This window comes from Chiloscyllium plagiosum, chromosome 6 (genome assembly GCF_004010195.1).
Source record: "Chiloscyllium plagiosum isolate BGI_BamShark_2017 chromosome 6, ASM401019v2, whole genome shotgun sequence".
Lineage (NCBI taxonomy): Eukaryota > Metazoa > Chordata > Chondrichthyes > Orectolobiformes > Hemiscylliidae > Chiloscyllium > Chiloscyllium plagiosum.
The window spans coordinates 49,018,105-49,043,078 of NC_057715.1; the positions used below are offsets into that span (position 1 = coordinate 49,018,105).

Genomic DNA, 24,974 nt, shown 5'->3' on the forward strand with positions numbered 1-24,974 from the left:
GAGTCGTTAGTTCATGGAATGCCCTGCCAGTAGCAGTGATGGACTCTCCCTTATTATGGGCACTTAAGCGGGCATTGGATAGGCATATGGAGGATAGTGGGCTAGTGTAGGTTAGGTGGGCTTGGATCGGCGCAACATCGAGGGCCGAAGGGCCTGTACTGCGCTGTATTCTTCTATGTATTCTTCTATGTAAATAAATATTATCATTTATTACTATTAAAAGTCGACTCAAGAGTTTCCTTGCTGGGTATAAAAGTTAAAACACACTGTATGGCCGGTGCAACAAACCTTTCTTCATAACTGATTGCAGCTAGGTCAAGATTAGTATATATGCTGAAGATGAGGTAGGGGGTGAAGAGTAAACAATAGGTGGAAAATGGAGCCCAGAGAGGGAGAACAGCAGTTGTGCAGAAAAAGGAATGGATAATGTTCAGCCTGATTTTCCAGTTAGTTGTGGTAGCCACCCATGTGATGACTCCACCTATTGTTTACTCTTGCCCCCCACCCCATTTTCAGCATACATACCAACATTTTCCTAGTGACAATCAGTTCTAAACAAGGGTTACTGGACATTGACCTTGTTCTCTATCCACAAATGCTGCAAGACCTGCTCAATTCACAAACATTTTATACTCAGGGGACTTTTGAATGCCTGCTTAATTCTCTTAGAGGCCCTGGCAGTCGCCCATTCTGCTTGTGGTGTTACCACCTCCCCAAATGTGTTATCCATTATTCTCTGTCTTGTAAACACACAATTGATTATAGTTAATGCTGTTAAAAATCACACAACACCAGATTATAAGTCCAACCAGTTTATTTGGAAGTACCAGCTTTCGGAGCACTGCTCCTTTGTCAGATAGCTACATGAACTAACTGACGAAGGAGCAGCGCTCCGCAAACTAGCACTCAGATGAGGCAGCGCTGAGGAAGGTCTTTTTTTTATCCTCTCTCAAAAACAATTATCATCAATGCTAAAAAAATAGTTTTAACCATCCACCTCTTCAGCTGGAGCTGCTTTCAGAAAGCTTGTATGACGTTTTAATGCTGGAATGAAACAGGACATCTTTTACTTTAAAATATGGTTTTTAGTACATTGAAAAAATACTTTATTAATTCTTAAAATTGTTTCATTCACCAGCTCTTGATGCAGTCCTCTTCAATGAAGAGGAAGTAATGCAAATTCCTGTAGAGGTTCCCCTTTAACTCGAAGTGTGTTTTTCCTCACTTATAATCTTACCTACATGCATTCATTTAATTACTCCATTTACTTGTTCTACTAATCTATTATTTTGGACAAATCCAACCGGGCCAATTACCACCCCTTCAGTCTACTCTCAATCATCAGTAAAGTGATGGAAGGTGTCAACAATAATGCTATTAAGCAGCACCTGCTCAGCAACAACCTGGTCAGTAACACTCAGTTTGGATTCCACCAGGGCCACTCAGCTCCTGAATTCATTACAGTCTTGGTTCAAACATGGACAAAAGAGCTGAATTCCAGTGTTGAGGTGAGAGTGACAGCCCATGCATTTGACGGAGTGATAGCATCAAGGAGCTCTAGCAAAATTGAAATCAATGGGTGTTAGGTCAAACTGTCCAGTGGTTAGAGTCAAACCTGACACAAAGGAAAATGGTTGTGATTGTTGGAGGTCAGTCATGTCAGCTCCAGGACATCTCTGCTGGAGTTCCTCAGGGTAGTTTCCAAGGCTCAATCATTTTCAGCTGCTCCTTCAGAAGGTCAGAAGTGGGGATGTTTGCTGATGATTGCACAACATTCAGCACCATTCACAACTCCTCAGACACTGAAGCAATCCATGTCCAAATGCAACAAGATTGGACAACATCCAGGCTTGGGCTGACAAGTGGCAAGTAATATTCACACCATATGGCCAGGCTATGACCATCATCAACAAGAGACAATCTAACCATCGTCCCTTGACATTTGATGGTGTTGCCATCACTGAATCCCCCACTATCAACATCCTGAGCATTGCCTATCAGTAACTTAACTGGACTCACCACATAAATGCAGTGGTTACAAGAGTAGATCAGGAATACTTCAGCAAGTAAATCACCTGATTCCTGAAAGCCTGTCCACTGTCTACAAGGCACAAGTCAGGGGTGTGATGGAGTACATCCTACTTGCTTGGATGAGTGTAGCCCCAACAACACTCAAGAAGCTTTACACCATTCAGGAAAAAGCAGCCCACTTGATTGGCACTGCATCCACAAGCATCCACTCCCTCCGCTAGCGATGCTCAGTAGCAGCAGTGTGTACCATCACCATGATACACTGCAGAAATTCACCAAAGATTGGGCTCAGTGGTTAGCATTGCTGCCTCACAATGCTGGGGACCTGGGTTCCATTTCACCCTTAGGCAACCTTGTGTGGAATTTGCACATTGTCACTATGTCTGCGTGGATTTCCCCCCACAGTCCAAAGATGAGCAGTTAGGTGGATTAGCTTCATTAAATTGCCCATTGTGTCCAGAGATTTGCAAGCTAGGTGGACTAATCATGGGAAATGCAAGGTTAGTGGGCGGCACAGTGGTTAGCACTGCTGCCTCACAGCGCCAGAGACCCGGGTTCAATTCCCACCTCAGGCGACTGACTTTGTGGAGTTTGCACATTCTCCCCGTGTCTGCGTGGATTTCCTCCGGGTGCTCTGGTTTCCTCCCACAGTCCAAAGATGTGCAGATCAGGTGAATTGGCCATGCTAAATTGCCCATAGCCTTAGGTAAGGGGTAAATATAGGGGTATGGGTGGGTTGCGCTTCGGCGGGGCGGTGTGGACTTGTTGGGCTGAAGGGCCTGTTTCCACACTGTAAGTAATCTAATCTAATGTTACAGGGATATGATGGGAGGAAGAGTGCATCTGGGTGGGATGCCCTTTGAAGAGTCAGGATGGACTTGATGGGCTGAATGGCCTGCTTCCACACTATTGGGATTCTATGATTTGATCCTCAGAGAGCACCTTCCAAAACCAAAGCCATCTTCACCTTGAAGTAGTAAGGCGTTCGACAAGGTTCCTCATGGGAGACTGTTTAGCAAGGTTCGATCTCATGGAATACAAAGAGAACTAGCCATTTAGATATAGAACTGGCTCGAAGGTAGAAGGGAAACCGGAGCACCCGGAGGAAACCCCACACAGACACGGGGAGAACGTGCAAACCTTTAGCAAGGTTCGATCTCATGGAATACAAAGAGAACTAGCCATTTAGATATAGAACTGGCTCGAAGGTAGAAGACAGAGGGTGGTGCTGGAGGATTGCTTTTCAGACTAGAAACCTGTGACCAATGGTGTGCCACAAGGATCGGTGCTTGGTCCACTATTTTTGTCATTTGTATAAATGATTTGGATGTGAACATAGGAGGAATAGTTATTAATTTTGCAGATGACACCAAAATTGGAGGCATAGTGGCCAGTGAAGGTTACCTCAGAGTACAATGGGTTCTTGGTCAGATGGACCAATGGACCGAGGAGTGGCAGATTGAATTTAATTTAGATAAATGTGAGGTGCGACATTTTGGAAAAGCAAATCAGAGCAGGACTTACACATTTAATGGTAAGATCCTAGGGAGTGTTGCTTTACAAAAAGACCTTGGAGTGCAGGTTCATAGTTCCTTGAAAGTAGATTCGTAGGTAGATAGGATAGTGAAGAAGGCATTTGGTATGCTTTCCTTTATTGGTCAAAGCACTGAGTATCGAAGTTCAGCGGTCATGTTTGTGGCTGTACAGGACATTGCTTAGGCCACTTTTGGAATATTGTATGCAATTCTTGTCTCCCTCCTAATGGAATGATGTTATGAAACTTGAAAGGGTTCAGAAAAGATTTGCAAGGATGTTGCCAGGGATGGAGGGTTTGAACTAAAGGGAGAGGCTGAATAGGCTGGGACTGTTTTCCTTGGCGCATCAGAGGATGAGGGGTGATCTTACAGAGGTACATAAATTCATGAGGGGCATAGAGTCATAGAGATGTACAGCATGGAAACAGACCCTTCGGTCCAACCCGTCCATGCCGATCAGATATCCCAACCCAATTTAGTCCCACCTGACAGCACCCGGCCCATATCTTTCCAAACCTTTCCTATTCATATACCCATCCAAATGCCTTTTAAATGTTGCAATTGTACCAGCCTCCACCACTTCCTCTGGCAGCTCATTCCATACACGTACCACCCTCTGTGTGAAAATGTTGCCCCTTAGGTCTCTTTTATATCTTTCCCCTCTCACCCTTAACCTATGCCCTCTAGATCTGGACTCCTCCACCTCAGGGAAAAGACTATGTCTATTTATCCTATCAATACCCCTCATAATTTTGTAAACCTCTATAAGGACAAAAGTACTGACTTCGCAGTTGCATCTGCCACTCGACTGCCCGTTCTACCATCTCACCTGTATTCTTTTGAAGTTCTACACCACTCACCTTGAAGTTCATAATTTCATACACCTGCACTTGTTAAAATTGTGTTTTAAGTAATTGTGCTTAAGTCATTCATACATAACAGGAAGATCAAGGCTCCCAACACTGACCAGTGGAAACTTACATCACAAACCTTTCAAGAGCCTGAAAAATATATTAACTGCTCCTCTCTGTTTCTTGTCACCCCTTGACAGTTCATCAAGACATTTGAAAATCAATCTTTTTAAAGTGAGCTTTGGAGAAGGTTTAGTTATTTCAGAAAATGTTGAGCGTTTACAAGCAAATTTCTCAGTGAATAAAGTAATTAAAAATCTAATATTAGAAATTATAATGCTTTCAATACAAAATTGCCTTTAAAAATAATGCAATGCATCAAATATGATGTCTTTATTATGTACAATAAGCAAATATTCAAAAATGAGGCAAGAAAGACACTTTAGTTGAGAAACAGCTTTGTGACATCAAGTCCTTTTTCTCCCATTGACAACTGTACAAAAACATGCCCTTGATATAATCAGCTACCTGTACAGCACTGGCCAGCCATTGCCTTTCTTCTCCCTAACAATAAGTATGTTCACAACTGCACGAATTAACATAGACTATGTTACATAAGTCAGCCAAAAATAACACAAAGTGGTGTCAGTAGTGAACTCAGCAAACAATTAGAAAGTAAACATCAGCAAGTGTATAATATCATGGCCAAAATCAGGCTTCTGGAAAATGCTGTACTTTTCTTCAATAAGAAAATTACTAAATACTTAAAATAAAAGCACTTTTTAAAATGGACATGATGTATTAGTGAAACGATGAGAGCCATTTAGGACCACATGTCAATAAGGTTATCAAAATTAAATTTTGCAGACTGAATTAATGATCAGTGTGACCCTGTCCACCAACTAGAAAAGGAACTCTGCCCTAATCATTTTCAGATGCTCCGTATAATTACATTCCATAATATACCATATTAGATCATTGATTTTGTCAGTGGTAGTGTTTTCCAAAAATCTCTGATCAGGAACTTGCCTGCCCACCTGAGACCATCAACTTTTACTGAACAGTCTCATCACATTATAAACATATCTCTCTCCACCTGGCACAAGGATGTAACTAAATTGGTTTCTAGTTGGCCTGGTTGAGGACCTAACCTGCCCCTAATTGAATTGGAAGTTGTCATTGACTTATGGTAGGCACTCTACCCCTATGATCCTGATTTAATTGGTAAAATTTCTAAGCATTTTAAGACTATATAGCTTTGAATTTCCTATTGACTCACCCAGTTTACAAATATAAAGTGTCTCTTTAGCCATTAGCAAATACACATTATAGAAGCCAATAGATTTATTTTGCTTCGCTTCCATCAATAGGCGCTGACAGCAAACATAAATAGGTTAAGACCGAGACAGCTAAAATGGGAACTTCCATTTTATCAAACCTCCAGATGTCGAGATGTCTTCTAGCGTGCACCATCATTCCTAATTGTTCAGCATTGCTAAATGGTAGTAAGGAATAGAACTTTATTAAACTGGTGCATATTGTCTCACTTAACCAGTTACATTTTGTGATTTCTTACGATCTTTAAGCCCACAAGTCAATTATTAGACTTTTAGTTTTGCCATAACAGTGGTACTTTTAACTTCCATTTTATTAATTGTCACTCACCATGTAGTATTCTCATGCCCACAAACTCCCGAACTGTCCAGTTTCCCTAACAGCGATTATCCTTAGTGGCAAAATGGCTGGTGATGCCACTGATGGTGACAGATTAAGCCATAGAAAATGGATTCACATGCTCTAATGATGTCACTGTATCCACAGCTAGTGATGTCACAATCAAATGATGTGGGGACCCAATGGAAGCAAGGACAAGCATAGAAGTGGGAGGAAGCTTTAGCCAACCTCCATTTGGCTGTGATTTTTTTTGATTTTTAAAATGAATGTAAAATTCTGATGAATGTTTATAAACACATACTTCCTGCAGCACCATCTTTGAGACTGGCTGATATTTTCCATTGCTCATTAATGTCATAAACCTTTTCTCTGAGCATGCACGATCTTTGTGGCAACTGTAGGTAGTGTTATGTAAATCAGAATTATGATAAATTTACATATGATTTTCCATGCCCAACATCAGTGTACTTCAAGTATATATGTAAAATTCATCTAAAGGTTTATTTTGGAAACGCAGGTGCAAATGGTAAATTTTGATTTGTGGAAGTGGAATACGTGTTTTGGACCATTCAGAAGTAACTTTATTTCAGAAAAGGTAGCTGTACTGTCTGATCTCACAAACAATGTCTAAACTTACTAATGACAATTACTTTGGTAGACTCTGAAGGAACCATTAAATAATTGTTTTAAATAGTGAAATAAAAAACAAAATAGAATTCCAAAAGCTAGCCAATCAAATTATTGTAAATAAAGTGGACAGCTATGACCTTTTCCAGTTAAAGAAGAACCAGCTGAATAAAAAATTTGGAGTTTGCCAATCAAAAATGTTCTTCTGCTCCCCATTATATATACCATAACTTTACCGTAACATTTCCTCAATTCTGCTCTTAAAGCAGTGCTTAAAACTAACCTCAAATCCTGGGCTGGATTTTTATCTCTGAGGTGAGTTGCTTGACATTGAGGCAAAAAGTTTCCTAATTGGTGTTGTTTTCATGTTGAGGAATGTTTGCAGGGTGAAGTCAGGCCGCATGGACATGGATTGGAGGCTGCGAATACCAATGTGGAATAAAAACAAAAAGTGCTGAAGAAACTTAGCAGGTCCAATCTATCTTTTCAATCAGAATTAAAACATTTAACTCTGCTTTTCTTTCTTCAGATGCTGCCAGACGTAATGAGCTTTTCCAACACCTTGTTTTATTTCAGGTTATGGACATCTGCAGCATCTTGCTTTTAAAACAGGCTGGTTAAAAAAAAACCTTAGTTTGTTGGTACTTTGTTAACTAATATTCCCTCACACCCATGATCTTCCCATTTCCCAATCATGCCAACTCTTAACACTTCCATGCTCATTCAACCAGTGTAAATACTAAAGAACCAATAAACTCTAGATTAATAATCTCAAATACAGAAAAGCTTAAAAAAAGTCACTCATAAATTTCTTATAAAAACATCAATCAGACCAGAAAAGAGTACTCTTTATCTTGTGTATGGAACATTGACAGAACAGATTTCAGCATTAAAAAAAAACTTGGGCTGTCAATCAAGCAATGATTTCTTTTGTTTCAATAAAGTGATACAAATATATTGATGCTCCAGACTAAAATGCAAATCTGTACTTTAAACTAAATACTGGCCACAAAATTTATTGGAGCATTAGTTCTACAACAACATTTTTTTTTTCTGCAAACTAAGAAATTGTTTAATCTTGTAGGGTCTATATTTTGAGACTCTACTACTATTTAGATAGATGCAGTTAGATCCGGCCACATAATTTGTTTTAGCTGACTTTCTGCTCTGCTAGATCAGGAATAGCATCAATTACTGTGACAAAGCAGGCAGCATTTCACCAGGTGGGTGTTCATCATGCTCAATATAAGCATGGATTTGGGATCGGTGTTATGAAATTTTGCCCAGATTACAAGAATTGAAAAATACAAATTGATGCAATCTGATCTAAAGAACATCTAACCATACTTTGTAAATCGCCATATTATTTGTTATGTATTGTAATTCTGAATTCTAACAAAAACTCTGGCGCTTATATTTTTCAGGTTGAACCATTTCACTGCAGAAAGCTGGTTCAATTTGGCCTGAAGTTTATTATAAATATAAGCATCTATTTTTATGCCAAACATGAGTAACTGGGTCCTGGGAAAATGTAACCAACAATATTGCTTTAACTGTCATTACAATCACTTTAACTGCTCGATAGTATGTACAGAAAACAATCCTAATTTTTACTGTTATCAGTAATTATTTAGATTCATCATTACAAGTACCATCATTGTCTAAAGCAATCCGGTGTTTGTACAGATAATGTTTTACTTAACCAGAATTAGTGAGATTGATCATTATTTATATCACGGAATAAATACTGTGGTGGTCATCAGTTATATAGTGATGTTCAATGCTAATGAGAAGCATGTGGCCCTGCTTCAATTTCTGTTGCCCTAAATATTCATTATCTCTATTTTTGTTTTAGTTATGGCTTATTACGTTTAAGAAAGAATTACTACAGATACAATATGAGGCTATAGAGTATCCCAAAACATCTGCTTTTAAAATACCACATTATCCATTATTGCAGTAGTGACCTTTTCTCAAATTGATGTTTATATGCTAAGTTTAGAATTGACAGAAAGCAGGACTCAACGTTTTGTGACATGCTTCTAGTATTACACCAGCAAAATTCTCAAGTAGAGAAATAGTAGATATACACTATGTAATAGTGGCAGAATGTTATTTATTCATCTGCCTATTTATATTCCAATTGAATATTGAAAGGCAATAAAGATCCTACTGTACATAATCATTGTTTTCAGCAGAAGTGCAAAAGAGACAAAAGAATACTGACCCACTTCTATATGAATTGAAGATAATGCATAGATAGATCATTATGAATCAGGGTATTGAAAATACTGTACTCTTTGCTCATACCTTTAAAGATTACAGGCTGTCAAATACATTCCAAATAAAATATCCACCATATCCTTTTACTCTCATCTATTCATCTTCCTCTTTACATTCCCAACTTATTTAATATCATGTTCCACATCTAGATACAAAATCCTTCTCGTAATTGCTTAGAAACAAATCTACTTCCAAACAGTTTCTGCCTTATTCAAAAAAGTCCTCAACTTCTGAAGATCCATACACTTGATTCTCCAGCTTTTAGTGCAAGCTTTGATCCTCTATGGAGTGTACAGCCGCAACTTCCTGTTGTTAAATGAGGATTTCCACCACATCATCGTCAAAGTCAGGTTTGTGGTAGGGATAGTTGCCTCTTCCTTTGCTGTCATGTGATTTGATATTAATGATGGAAGCATCTCCTAAAGAGGTGAAAATACATTAGAGTGAACTAGTCCTTTAAATTTTTGAACCTCATAATGAAGTAGCCTATCTTAAAGGGCTCTGCCTGCAAAAAAGTTTTGAAAACTTTAATTCCTCGTTATGAACATATAATTAGTGCAATTGCAACAAATTGTGCATGATTGCTGTTTGAAATTCTCACAACTCTTCCAAATTTTTAAATAAGAAAAGATTCCTAAAACACTTTTAAGTTTTATCCAGTATATAAATCCACAAAAGGCCCATTTCCAACATAATGATTAGATTACTTACAGTGTGGAAACAGGCCCTTCGGCCCAACAAGTCCACACCGACCCGCCGAAGCGCAACCCACCCATACCCCTACATTTACCCCTTTAACCTAACACTACGGGCAATTTAGCATGGCCAATTCACCTGACCCGCACATCTTTGGACTGTGGGAGGAAACCGGAGCAAACCCACGCAGACACGGGGAGAATGTGCAAACTCCACACAGTCAGTCGCCTGAGTCGGGAATTGAACCCGGGTCTACAGGCGCTGTGAGGCAGCAGTGCTAACCACTGGGCCACCGTGCCGCCCACTTGATGTATGATTGTAATAGCAATTATTTATAATTAATTATAATCAAATTATTTGTTACGTTTTTTTTGTTTTCTCATCCCTTTCCTAAAACGGTTAACAGCAATATGGTGTCTAACAGCACACGTGATATTTGTTCTGAGTCCTTCGTCAGTGGACACGTGATTATGTTGATGATGAGTGGATGCAGGTATTCAAGTTGAAATGAACATGATTTTTAAGCTGAATTCAGATAGGCACATTTCTATCAGGGATCATTGAAGCCCACATTAATGATCTCTTTTCTAATTCTGTTTTAGTATGTCTAGACTGACCACTCTAATCACAGGCCCAGTAATGATTAGATATCTCAAAAGACAGCATATATAGGGCAACCTCGAATATTCGAACGACACAGGTGAGGAGTATTTTGTTCGGATAATCAAATATTCGGATAACACTGTTTACCAAGGCACCGGGACCTTGAGATCTTGTTCGGATAATCCGAAATTCGGATAATCAATGTTCGGAAAATTGAGGTTGTACTGTATGAGAAATGTCACTGTCCACATGCTTGGTATGATTGTTGCATTGAGAAACAATTCCATTTGTGTAACATCCATGTTTACTCATGTACAAATAGAGCTATTTCATATCTACACAGAGCCTCCTTTAATATTGCTGCACCTTCCTCCTCCCTCCGACCTCCTCCACCCCCCCACCATCACCACCAAAACCCACTAGTGCTGCAAACACCGACAACCATTTTGCAATTTGTCTGGACTGTTTCTTTACATGTTGTAGCCAGTTTCGAATTCTTTGCAGGTAGTTCATAATGCAATTTAAAAGTTAAAAATCACACAACACCAGGTTATAGTCCAACAGGTTTGCTTGGAAGCACTAGCACTATAGTTGGACTATAACCTGGTGTTGTGTGATTTTTAACTTTGTACACCCCAGTCCAACACCAGCACTACCAAATCAAGACTATTTAAAAATGAATATTAAATCAAAGGTATTGGTGCAGTTGTGGAGGAAGTGCTCCATGATTCTGGGTGAAAATAACATAGCAAACCACAATTATGAATTTAAGTTCACCTGGACTCTATTTCAAGATGGCAGCAGAGTAGCAGTGCTCTGTCTGAGCTCCTGGCTTGGGGCTTGTCTGCTTCTGTTTGCTTTTTATCAGGGTTTTTTGATTGTCTTTTTACTTCCACTTTTTACTTTTGTTCTTTTATTTTGTTGGTTTTTTTTGCCTCTTGAAAAGCCTTTTTGCTGTCTTCAGTAAGGCGACAGCAGGCCCAGCCTCCTAAGCATGAGCGGCAGTGGCAGCAAGAATCGGCTCCTCCATGACAGTGAGGCTGGCACAGGGGGAGACTGAACCTGAATCAAGCTTGTGATGGCATTGAGCATGAGTCCAGTAGTGATAGATGGTGCCAGACCACCAGTGATTTCAACATTGGTGGGCCCAACAGTGCAGAACTGAAGGTGGTGGTATCGGCTTTCAAGATGGCAGTGACAGCAGGGCAGCTGCTTCATTCAGTGAAGAAAGAGGCATCTGCAGTTGGTGTTGGAATCGGGATGTTGGGCTTCAGCTGTGACCATGCGATAGGCCCAAATTGTCAATCCTGGGTGGATTGACTGGAGCAGTGGTTGCGATAATCCTGGAATGCATTAGTGGTGATAGTGGCCTCAGAGTGGGACTCCTGGATTGGACTGCATTGTGGGGGCATTTGTGGGCCTGGAGCCTGTTGTGGAGACACCTGCTCTCCGATATTGAGCAGAACACAAGGAGGGAGGAAAACTCTGTTTTTAGTTATATTCTAGATATATTTTAATATTTTTTGTAATTCAGTTGGTTCCAGAGCATGGTGGTATATTAGACTTTCCACTATACATATTTGTAAAATACAGGTGGCAATAAATAATTCATTCATTAAGTCTAATAGATCTGTCTTCGAGTACACCCAATCCCATGATACTCACCTGTTTGAGCAATATTGCTGTTTATAAATCAGGAGGATTAGACAAACACTTTGTTTTTGATATTTTGAGGAGCGAACCTCATATCATTAACTAAAAATCAACATTATGACAAGCAGTCCAATTTACCTAATTTTTCTGTGCTGCTTCGTGCTGATTTTGGTCTCACGATGGGGCTGCTGAAGGGGGTTGTGCTGAGCCTTCGCCTGCCATGGATTGGGGCACTACTTGGACGGATGAGTTCAGGACTTTTATCTGTCTGTGTACTGCTATCCTTACTGCCAGTTTTAGTATGTGTGGAGACCACTGGGAGCGAAGTTGCAGTCATTTGAAGTGAGGTATGCAAAGAATTTTCTTGATTGTCTTTAATTTGAAGCAAGCCTGTGAAATGCAACAAGATTAATAGCTAAGCTTTTTTTTCATTCACAAATTTAAATCTGGCATCATGTAAATGCAGTAAACTTGGCTGTGTAACAGATTTAAATATCACAGATGCATTCCAGCAGGTAAAATTTGCAATGGTAAAGTTCAAACATGAACACTTCAAAAACAGTGCAATGTTAAGTTGCTCGCTATGTAATTCCTAACCTGATTTAAAACATTGCTGTTACTAGCCTCAACAAATCTACTCACCCTTTAACCTGAGAGAATGGTTTGAGATCCTCTTCCTCACTCTCCCATCACCCATCCTTCCTTACTTCCCAAGCATGGTTCTATGAAATGTAGCCAATAGTAAAACAAGTTCTGAATATATTTTTACTGAGTGCAAATCCTTAGTGTGCATAGTACACTAGTGAGTAATGCTTCACTTTCTAATTTTTGATCACTGCTCTCACAATGTGACCATAGAGTAGCCATGTGGATATTATGTGGATTTATTGTTTTTTAAAAAGTCTGTTTATGTCACAGAAAATCACAAGAAAGCTGAAATAAATCTTCTTCTGTTACTTGTAGCAAAATTGTAAATGAATCCCTTTTGTAAATAGAAGATTTTTCCATGGTATTTTTGGAGTGTTGAATATTAATTTGCATTACTCCAAATTGGGCAGTCTGCCCCTGAGTTTTACGAAATGCTCAAGTTTACTTTTATACTAGCTGACAAGAGGAGGTGAAACTGGTTTGTATGGAGTTCAGACCAAGAGAAATGCAGATTCAATTGTGGTCTCTACTGAATTATTGATCCTACTAGTTATTTCAGATTAGTGATCCAAAAACTATTATAATCTATGAAGAACATGTGAGCCTATCTGTTACTGAGGGCAGGATTAGGTACAGATGGAATGAATTACTGTGAAACAAATTCCATCACTCAGTCTCTGCTTTCAGAATTGGAAGTGGATTTTAGTGAAGGAATTTTAGTGGAATTTCTTGGTATGAATCAACTGCTGTTGGACAATTGAGCAACAAACTGGATAATGTATTCAAATATAGCACTTAAATATTGTTGGAACCATTGCTGATTTTTCATTATTTTATTCTTTTATCAATTTTGCTTTGAAGTTGTGAACAGGAAACTGAGAGCTAAAGACAATTTTTAAATTGTGGATAACAGCTTATGTTGAAAGGAAAACAAACCAAACAAGCTTTAGCTTATTTGTGAGGACAGGCCTGGAAGCTAGTCAGGAATTGCAGTTCCTGATCAATGGTCCTGCAGATGCTTCATCACTAGGCAATAACACTATGTTTAAACACAAAGCAAAAATTGGCTATTAATGAGGTCGGTATCCGGGAATTAATTCTAATAAGTCTGGAAAGGACCTTGTGCTCAAGGACATGGCAGGTGTTAAATGATAACTGGGACCTCATGGAAGAGGCAGTCTATCATGGAGTGGTCAGAGTTTTAGTTGGGTTTTGGATGATGTTTTCAGTGAGAAAGAGTCTAACTGCCAATGTAATTGCATGAAGATTTGAAAGGCTAACCTCCCATGAGGCTGTATTCTTCTATGTTCTATTCTATGTTCTATAAAACTAGGTTTTAGGTATTACTGCCTTTTTCTGAACTGTAAAGATGAACCTGATTGACATCTTCAGGAAATCAACCAAGAGACCATCATCTATGCCTGTGGAATAATGTACCATGAAAATCACTTATAAATCTGGCCAGTTTTGTTTTTTTTTATTTATCCTTTAACTGTGTTTGTTTGTCTGTCTAACAGGGCACACAACAAATGTTTTGGGGTTTAAACACAGAACAATTAATTGCTTTGTTATTTAGGTTTGCTCTACTAAAGTTATTTTGATTACTAAATTGTTAAGTTGCAAACTGACATTGAGAATTGATTATTTACAAAGTCTGAGGTTGATTAATTAAAATTTGGGAACTATTGGGGTCAATTTTGGGAGTGTTTGAAGATTTTAATTTTACTGTGTTGTGAATATAGAAGAAGAAAGATTGGTTTGTTTCAGCTGTTTATGCCAATGTTGTAGCAGTATTATTTTATGTACCCATTGATAGAACATTTTATAGCAAATTAACTTTTTCTCCAAGGATGCCTAAATTAATTTTGAAGTGAAATATTTTCCTTAATTTTGGTTGTTTAAGAATATTTTGAAAGACTGATATTGTCAGCATAAATATCAATACAACTCCTTCTAAACATTAATTAATAAAATAAAGAACAGGCATTAATGTTGATAAACCATTGCCCAAATGCTTCTCCAAAGTAGACTATAGGAGCAGCACTGATCAGAGTAAAAAAATTACATAGCTGGAAAAGCACAGCAAGTCAGGCAGCAGCCGAGGAGCAGGAGAGTCAATATTTCGGGCATAAGTCTTCATCAGGAATGTGGAGGAGGAAAAGGACTGAGAAATAAATAGGGCCTGAGGGTGGGAGGTAGGTGGTATGGCAATAGGTAGATGCAGGTGGGAGGTAATTGTCATAGGTCAGTGGGGAGAGTGGAGTGAATAGGTGGGAAGAAAGTTGGACAGGTAGCACAGGGCGTGCTGAGTTGGAGGATTGGATCTGGGATGAGGTAGGGGGTGGGGAGATTTTGAAACTGGTGAAGTCAATGTTGATGCTGTATGGTTGTAAAGTCCCCAGGTGGGAAATGAGGCATTCTTTCTCTGGTTGGCAGGTGACTTTGACTTGGCAATGGAGATGGCTCAGGATTGCATGTCCCCGGGGAAGTGTGAGTTGAAGTGGTTGGTCACAGGGTGGTGGGGTTATTTGGTGCATACGGATCAGAGATGTTTCCTGAACCACTCCATAAGTTGACATTCCCTCTGCCTGATGTAAAGGGGACTACATCGAGAACAATGGATGCAGTACATGAGGTGAGTGGATGTGTAGAAAAGTCGCCGCCATACTTGAAATGATCCTTTAGGGCCTTGAGCAGAAGTGAAGGGGGAGGTGTGGGTGCAGGTTTTACGCCTCATGGAGTGGCAGGGAAAGGTGTCAGGTGTAGAGGGTGCATTGTAGAAGGGGGCGTGGACCTAACAAAGGAGTTGCGGAGTCTTTGCGGAACACAGATAGAGAAGGGGAGGGAAATATATTTTTGGTGGTATGGTCTGACTGTAGGTAGCAAAAATAGCAGACGATAATGCACTATATCCAGAGATTGGTGGGGTGGAAGGTGAGGACTAAGGGGGTTCCATCCTTGTTGCGGATGAGGGGGGTGGGGTTCAAGGGCAGAAGTATGGAAAGTGCAGGAGATGCGATCGAAGGCACTGTTGATCATGTGAGAGGGGAGATTGCGGTCCTTGAAATAGGAGGACATCTGGGATATTCTGGAGTTGAATTGCTCCTCCTGGGAGCACAGACGGCAGAAGGAGAGGAATTGGGAGTAAGGGATCGCGTTTTTACAGGAGGGGGTGTGGGAGGAGGTGTAGTCAAGGTAGCTGTGGGAGTTGGTGGGTTTGAGATAGATGTCCATATTGAGTCAGTCGCTGGAGACAGAGACGGGGAGGTCCAGAAAGGGGAGGGAGTTGTCTGAGATGGTCCATGTGAACTTGAAGTCAAGGTGGAAGGTGTTTAGTGAAGTTGATGAACTGGTCATCCTGCTCATGGAGGCACAATGTGGGGCCAATATAATCATCAGTGTAGCAAAGGAAAAGGTTGGGTATGGTGCCGGTGTAAGTCCAGAAGAGGGACTGTTCCATGTATTCTACAAAGAGGCAGGTATAGCTGGGGAGAAAGTGAGGTCTGCAGATGCTGGAGATCAAAGTTGAAACTTTATTGCTGGAACAGCACAGCAGGTCAGGCAGCATCCAGGGAACAGGAGATTTGACGTTTCGGGCACAGGCCGAAGGGCCTGTGAAGAAGGGCCTGTGCCCGAAACGTCGAATCTCCTGTTCCCTGGATGCTGCCTGACCTGCTGTGCTGTTCCAGCAATAAAGTTTCAGGTATAGCTGGGGCCCATGGCTATCTCTCTGGTCTGTAGGAGAAGCAGCAGCATACAAATATAGGAAAGTAAGATAAAAATAAAGTAAGAAAACTTAAATTAGGCCAATCCTCTAACTTAAACTGTTGTAATGGTGTTATTTTAAGACATGTATCTAGGACATTATAGTCCAATGTTGTTAAAGGATTTTAATTAGTAGGCGTTTGAAAATGTAAAGCTACATTCTGGCCAGTAATACAAAAAAAAAGGTCTTATTAGCATGTTTATGGATTTAATGTAGAGGTGCTGATGTTGGACTGGGGTGGACAAGGTCAGAAGTCACATGACATCAGGTCATAGTCCATCAGGTTTATTTGAAATCACAAGCTTTCGAAACACTACCCTTTTGTTCGGTGAAATCACCTGGTGAAAGGGGCAGCATTATGAAAGCTGGTGACTTCAAATAAATTTGTTCGACTATAAGCTGGTGTCATGTGATTTCTGACCTTATAGACTTAAGGAAGTATTTAAACTCCTTCCATTCACTGGCAGCATGGCAGTACAGTAGTTAGCATTGCTGCCTTATAGCAGCAGGGACCGAGATTCAATTCCAGCCTTGTGGAGTTGTCCCTGTGTCTGCATGGGTTAACAATGGTACATGTGTGGTTAGGGGGTTAGAGTGGGATGCTTTTCAGAGAGTTGGTGCAGACTCAATGGGTTGAATGGCTTCTTCCTGCATTGTCTATGACTCCATGGACGTTTAAAGAACACCAAAACAATTTTACCAACTTAGTAATTGAGTGTTCACTGTCGATACTTCATAAAGGCAGCAAGGCCAAGAGAAAGAGGTACAGAAAGGTAAGTGTTATGGAATGTTTTTGGAATGAAGTGCAACAGGAATGTCCTTCAGGGGGGGCCTACACTGTACTGTGGGCCACAGACACTGCCCACTATACCCCTACCACTGTCCTGTCAATTGTATCACACAAGAGTAAAACATTAGATTGGATTTTATGGCACGTATCAGTTGTATTTTCGTTAGGGAAAAGGAGATCATGCAAATTATTTTGCATTACCTTACAGCCAACACTGACGTGGTCATCAAATTACATGGTGTTATAATGTGCCTAACAGCCTGCATATACTTTAGGCTGACTGAGACCATTTCCACTGTCATGAAACACTGGTTTGTGAAAGGTGAACAGAAGTGGGGAATCTAATTTTAAACAATTTTATTGAAGGGGAGGATAGTCACCGAAAGGGGTGCCCTCTGTACATCAGGAGTATCTCCTGTGCCAAGATTTTTGCCCTCCTTTGTGCTTCCCATTTACAGCCTTCAAAATTTGCCCCACAACCCATACCTAAGCTCCTCGATTTCTCTTTGTTAAAAACCCCACAGCTACCTCTCTCTGGTGGCCATCATTCAGTGATCGTCTTGCAGTCCCAGAAGTACCTAATACTGACCACTGGTGATGCTGGGGCTGCTACAGAAGAAATTAGAGGTTTCAAGTGCATTTATTTAAAATATAGTTGCATAATATCAATTTTATGTTCCCACATTATGTTGATCAAATGGTTACGAAAGTACTGGTGATTTTGATTTTGTAATTATATTTTCCTTTCTCAGTTACAATGAAACAACTATATAATTAATATACTTACCTACACTTCCCTTCCAGCTCTTATCCTCCTTTTTTGCATCATTACTCAGGGATGCCTGGAAAGAATGCAGTACCATGTTTCCATGTACAGATGAAACTAATTTTCCTGGCCTCAGGGATCCAGGCTCAGATTTTCCTGGTTCCTTTCGAGAACGTTGTTGGAGTACTTTTATCATGGCATCCTTCTCTATAAGCTGCGCATGAAGGTTTTTTATTCTGTTAGAAATGCTGTTGAAGCCTGTAACCTCTCCTACCCTGTTGGAAATAAAATTGTTCTATTTATCAGATATTTTTATTTAAAGATTTCTAGTTTGTACTCATTAACTACCATAATCATTTTAAAGCTTTTTGTGTCTTCTGACCTGAAGCTCACTTGTGTTGAGCAATTCAATATTTACTGGAAACTCACCATTCTTCATATCTGGCATCAAAGGTGCACATAACTACGTAACCATTTGGTGCATCACAACTTTCAATCTAAAACCCTTGGAATCAAAACAAAAGAATTTCATATATGCCTCTTTTGCATATTACACACTACTGTTCTGCATACTCTTTTGCAAAACTGAATTTTCTTTAACCCATCTGAAGTACTCTGCAGTCTGCCTAGGCTTTGGGTTCTCACATTGCAGGACATGTAGTCAAATATCTTGCACATGCATAAAGCTTTTGTTGCCATAGTGACAACTAATTCTCCATATATTGATGTGTGCCTCATCTGAGCAAAAGAAAGATAATCAGTAAATACTGATTCAGAACAAAATACTGAGTCATTTAGAGTTTTATTCATCCATATCCTACATTTTATTGATCAAATAAACAAAAAATAGGAAGGTAATTCTACCCAGATTATCTCATCCATTCAGATAACGATACAGTCCAACACAGCATCCAACTGTCCTATAAATAACTCAAGGTTTCACTCCCATAATCATACCTGTAAATTAATTTACAGATCCTTAATTTCACAGACTAATTTAAATTTGGATTCTGCTAAGTTAAAGTTGTTTCCTGTTTCATGTTCAATATCTTCACTACCTAAATTATGTTACTGGACAAATTTTTCCATAATGATTTTCATATCTTAGGAAAGTATTGGCCATCTGGGTCTCTTGTGCAAAAAGATCAAAAGTTGACCTAATCTTTAAAATTCTAAAAGATTTTGTGTCGATGGCTTCTAGTTAAGCTCCTCCCCACAAGAAAGCCACAACAAATCAGATCAATATTCAGAGAAACCCAAAGAGTGGTAAGAATATGGTACACATTACCACAGTGGTACAGATGCATTTACGAGGAAGGTATCCAAACATTTGAGAGAGAAGGGAATACATGACTATGAAGGCAGATTTGGACAAAAAAAGCTGGGGCATGAGTGCAGCGTAAATATAGGTTGGATCTAAAGGCCTGCTTCTGTAGCACCTATCCTTTGTAAATTATGATGTTGCATGAATATTTTAAGTTAATGGGAATTGTTGGGATCATGGCAATTTCATTATACTATGACCAGTTAGTATATTTAATGCACTAAATTACTCCATCCAAAAAATATCCAATGATAATTTTATACAAGTTTCAAAGGATATAGGTTGTCATGCATTAGTGAGAATGAAATGAACATGTACCCTTGCTCTGTGTTTTGGTATCTTTGAACTGACTGCACATTCTCCTGTTCCTCATTCCAGTTTTGTACTTCCAGTGAACTGTCATTGTAGCTGCTATTTGGAGAATGATTTATTATACTGGTGTCCCTGGTAACAGAAGAACAAAAAAATCCTTTTAGTATTTTTTCCTCATTGTTCAATTATCCTTTTATAAAAGTCAATGGTCAGTTGTCCTTCTGGATACAACAAAGAAACTACTTTAAAATGAATACAACACTGACACCACGAATACAGTAGAAAAATAGGGACTTAATTAAATGCCCACTTTACCTAAAATAGAAATCAGCAGAGATATATATATAAATTAATGTTTCAATGCAGCAATCAGCTAATTTACAAGTTCAGCCCTGGAAAAGAATAGTTGTGAATGAGACCTTGCAGGACCTGTACCTGATAAGCATTTTCCTTCTCAAAGTGTTTGTCAATCACTTAACACAAAACATTTTTTTTTAATTTTAAAAATAATCTCGATCTAAAGTATTAATATGTCAGTTCTCTTTTCAAATGGGGAGGCATTTTCTGTATATACAACAATTTGTTTTATTTCAGAGTTTCAACTTGGACATGTTTTTCCCTTATAACTTGTTATAAGTGAGCTATCAAATATAAAACATATGATGATTTAGATCAGACAAACTGTTCTAGGTACATGTCTCTCTATATTTTAATAAAATTGATGCAAAATGTTTTACATTTGATTTCGCACATTTCACATTTAGTGTGAGTGAGTGTGCTGTCGTAATGCACTCCAACATCTCTTCTACATAACCACTGAGACATTTCAACATGTGCTTCACATGGCAAGATATTTTTAAAAAGTCTTATACCACGCTGATTTCTGTCACCAAACACGAAATTGACACCTGTTCCACTTGTGCCATTTCTCTCACCTCTGACATCACTGTTACATGTTTGCCACTGCTAATGTGCACAGTGAGTGGTCTCTGTAATTGTCAGCAAAAGCAATCAATGAACAAATACCATTCTTCACATGCAAACTTCTTATAGGAGTCTTATAGGAGATTATGCCTACTGGGATTGTGAGTGCACTCAAACACCCAAGACCCATTGACATTCCAATGAAGCAGGGTCTAGATGTCCACAGGATCAGGCAACTCCAAAGCTGTAATGCACCAAAATTAGAAAAGGTTTTATAAGAAGGATAACCTGTGGGGAAGTGGGCTAGCCTTTCCACTCTACCTTGTCTAAAGAAAATGTAAGCATTTTACTCTGCGGGGTAATATTAAAGATGACAATTTCCTTGAATCAATCAAATGGGCCATTCAACAACCTAAAGAAAATGGCATTTCAAAGTAGGAATTAACTGGCAACTGCCTATCTAAGTCACTTTTATCCCGTGAAAGTCTTTTTCGTTTCTGTTTTATTTTCCTTCTTGCTGTAGTTTTCTTTTCATTTCCTTTTCTCTCCTGAAGGAACTGACTTGTGCTCCTGTATATTTAGCCTTCAACCGCTGCAAAAACAAGCTCGCTACATGAGGAAACACTGTGAAGTGTTAAGGCAATGTCAACAGCAAGTGACTATCCCAAATATCCTTCATGATTAATTCACAATTTCAGCCATACTGTCACTGAAGGTATCAAGTGGAGTCTAGAAACCGTGGAGAGATGAAAGGAAGGAAAATAAGTGAGTAAACAAAAAAAAAATCACAGGACCCTCTTCTCTGTCAACAACTATACACTTGCCGTTAAGCTGAGAGAAACCGTCAAATAAGGTACCAAAAAGAGACAGTAGCATAAAGTCACTGAACTAATAAACCATAGATTAAGGAAATGCATTGGGTACATGGGTTCAGATCTTCCAATGGCAGCTCGTAGAGTTTGAAATCAATTAATAAATCGCAGTCGAAAGCTGATCTCAGTAATGGTGACCATGAAACTATCACTAATTATAGTAAAAATCGTTTGGTATACGAACCTGCTAATCGTTTCTGGTTGGACTACATAAGACCCACATGTCTCAAGACTCACATGTGGTCGATTCTTAACTGCCTTCTGAAACAGTCTAGCAAGCCACTTAGTTCAAGGGCAATAAGAAATGAGAAATTTTTGGGGGCCTTTCCAATCATGCCTAAATTTCATGAAGAAATAAACAAAGAAAGGATACTGAGTCCTTGTATCAAATAAGGTATATGTTGGTCTACAAACCTATGTAGCATTAATGAAAAATAACTTGTGTTTGAGGGTTTGGAAGATCAGCGTCAGGGTAGCAACAGCAACTGACCAGTATTACTGATTACTGAAAGTGATTTATTAACTCGCAGTTTTTTGTTTGCTATACCAAAACGTTTGTTCTCCTTTAAGACCAATGCCCATTCTCCTTCACCCTGCTTGATCATCACCTCTGAGCAGCAGCTGTAGCAGCAGCATCCATGGCAAAATGACGCATTGCCCTTTCTTCCAAATACTTCTGCTCCCACTTTGTCATGTCAGCCTCTAGGGCCAGGATTCGTTCTTCCTTTTCCCGTAATAACTCCATCAATGCTGGTATATTGTGTTGTGGAACATTAGTCAATAGAGGGCCTCCATGTCGCTGGAAGTAAACCAATAAAACAAAAATCTGATTGATTAATTGCAAGTACTATGGAAAGGTTTCCTGAAGTTTTTTTTAAACCACCTGGTTTCAGATAAATATTAACCTGTAGCCAGTGTCACAACCATATAAACCACCTGGTGAACTGTGCAAGCAGAGACATTGTCAGTGCCAATTAATAAATTATAATTCATGCAAATCGCAGGATATTTATTTTTCCTTTATATGTTATGGTTTTCCTTTATAACTCAATCATTGCTGCATCTGGGTATTAACATTTTTGTGATACATGTACAAAGGCACTTAGATATTTCACGGTATTCTGCAATCTTTTTCCTTTTAAAGTTTTCCTGTTACTCTATTCCACCTTGACAAATTGGATACGCTCAAATGTTTGCACATTAGTCTCCATCTGCCGAATTTCTGCTCCTCAATTAAGGAGTTTGCAAAGGGATTTATGGATAGTAGATGTCCACTTCATAACTTGCTCTTTGTCATCTTTGTCATCAGCAGACTTAACAACCCAGCATTTATCCATTTCATTGTTACAGTGATTGAGGCTCCAGTGCTGATCCCTGTAGCACTGCATTGATTACATCTTGTCAACCTGCAAATGACCCACTTATTCCTACCTGTTAGCTTAGCAGTCCTCCATCCATGTTATTGTGTTTCCCCTTACAAAATAAACTCTGGATTTGTGTAGTGACCAGCAGAAATTGTGTTTTGACTAATATATTAAAATTCATTAAACAACAATCAACATAGCTAAAGGAAACATTCAGCTGCTAATGCATCACTTCTTCTGGCAGCTCATTCCATACATTTACCACCCTTTGTGTGAAAAAGTTGCCCTTTCGGTCCCTTTTAAATCTTGCCCCTCGCATCCTAACCCTCTTGTTCTAGACTCCCCTACCCCAGGGAAAAGACCTTGTTTATTTACCTATCCATGCTCCTCATGGTTTTATAAACCAAAGTCGCCATTTGGGTTCTGCTGCAGTTGGATTTTCAGATGCCATTTGATAAGGTAACACATCAAAAGGTCACCACATAAAACTAGCGTTCATTTTGTAAAGGGAAACATGGATGGAAGATTGGTTAGCTAACACATAAGGATACAGGATTATTTGCAGGTTGACAAGATGTAATCAATGAAGTGCATTAGGGATCAGCACTGGAGCCTCAATCACTTATCACGTGTAATAATGATGTGAATAAACGCTTGGTTGCTAAGTTGGCTGATGACAAAGACACATAGGAGAGCAAGTTATAAAGAGGACATAACCTATCCATGTATCCCTTTATAGACTCCTTAACTGAGGGGCAGAAATTTGACAGGTGAACGCTAATGTGCAAAAATTTGAACATATTAAACTTGTCAACATAGAATAGAATAGCAGCAAACCTTTAAATAAAAAAATATTGCAGAATGCCATAGTACAGAAAGATCTAGGTGCCTTTGTACTGGTACCACCAAAAGGTTAATATCCAGATGCAGCAATAATTAGGAAGACAAATGAGGTAGGGAAGGTAAATATGAAATACTTACCTCGTGAATCAGCAGGAGCAGAAGTGGATGCAGGAACTGCTGGATAAGGGAACTAATATATTCAGGCAGTGGTTAAACCCAAAACACTACACTTGTAGTGTCTGCCACCCAACCTCCACCTCTAACCGAAAAAAAAGACTCTGCGTGGAGGGTTGATAAGGAAAGGTTGTTTTTGTAAATCTCTTTTGGCAACTTAGAGCAGTTGCGTGCTCCTCTTGCAGGATGTGTGAGGTAAGGGTCACCAATGGTGTCCCTGCTGGCATCACCAGCTCCAGCTCCTCACAGACTGTATTTGGGAGGTGGAGCTGGATGAACTTTGGAACATTCGGGAGGCTGAGGGGGTGATAGAGAGGCATTATACGGAGATAGTGACACCTAAATTACAGGATAAACATAGCTGGGTGACCATCAGGAGAGGAAAAGGGAATAGGCAATCAGTGCAGGAATCTCCTGTGGCCCTTCCCCTCGCTAATAAATATACCACTTTGGTACTGTTGGTGGGGTGACCTATTAGAGTGAAGCCACAGCAATCAGGTCTCTGGCACTGAGCCTGGCTCTGTGGTTCAGAAGGCAAGGGGGGAGAATCGGAAAAGGTTAGTGAAAGGAGTTTTAATGGTTAGAGGAACAGACAGGAAATTCTGTGGTCGTGAACAAGACTTCCAGATGGCATGTTACCTCCTGGCTGCCAGGGTCAAGGATGTCCTGCATCAAGTCTGCACGATTCTTAAAAGGGAGGGTGAGCAGCCAGAAATCATGGCACACATTGGTACCAATGACATAGCTAGGAAAAGGGATTAGAGATTAGATTAGATTAGATTAGATTAGATACAGTGTGGAAACAGGCTCTTCGGCCCAACAAGTCCACACCGACCCGCCGAAGCGCAATCCACCCAGACCCCATTCTCCTACATTTACCCCTTCACCTAACTCTACGGGCAATATAGCTCAGCTAATTTACCTAACCTGCACATTTTTTTTTGAACTGTGGAAGGAAACCGGAGCACCTGGAGGAAACCCATGCAGACACGGGGAGAATGTGCAAACTCCACACAGTCAGTTGCCTGAGGCGGGAATTGAACCCGGGTCTCTGGCGCTGTGAGGCAGCAGTGCTAACCACTGTGCCACCGTACCGCCCATGAGGACCTGAAAAGTGTACAGAGAGTTAGGTTGGACTAAAAGGCAACTGGAGTAATCTCAGGATTGCTACTGGTGCCACGAGCTAGTGAGGCTAGGTACAGAGAGTACCTGCAGCTGAACATATGGCTGCAGAGCTG

At 39.7% G+C, this 24,974-nt stretch overlaps 1 protein-coding gene and 1 long non-coding RNA gene across 10 annotated transcripts in view; one reads left to right on the top strand and one right to left on the bottom strand.

The window, feature by feature from the left end:
- LOC122550566 overlaps positions 1-18,075 on the top strand; it is a 59,087-nt gene extending 41,012 nt beyond the window's left edge. The window contains exon 4 of the long non-coding RNA XR_006311885.1: positions 17,994-18,075. This is a non-coding gene — a long non-coding RNA (uncharacterized LOC122550566). The remainder of the gene's footprint in view (positions 1-17,993) is intronic.
- LOC122550565 (angiomotin-like protein 1) overlaps positions 4,777-24,974 on the bottom strand; it is a 243,538-nt gene continuing 223,340 nt past the window's right edge. For all 9 annotated transcript variants that reach the window (XM_043691485.1, XM_043691488.1, XM_043691487.1 and 6 more), the window contains 5 exons: positions 21,964-22,154; positions 19,566-19,691; positions 17,945-18,198; positions 12,092-12,343; positions 4,777-9,420 (listed from right to left, as the gene is read on the bottom strand). In XM_043691485.1, coding sequence (XP_043547420.1) covers positions 9,314-9,420; positions 12,092-12,343; positions 17,945-18,198; positions 19,566-19,691; positions 21,964-22,154 — 930 coding nt within the window. In that variant the 3' untranslated portion in view covers positions 4,777-9,313. The remainder of the gene's footprint in view (positions 9,421-12,091; positions 12,344-17,944; positions 18,199-19,565; positions 19,692-21,963; positions 22,155-24,974) is intronic.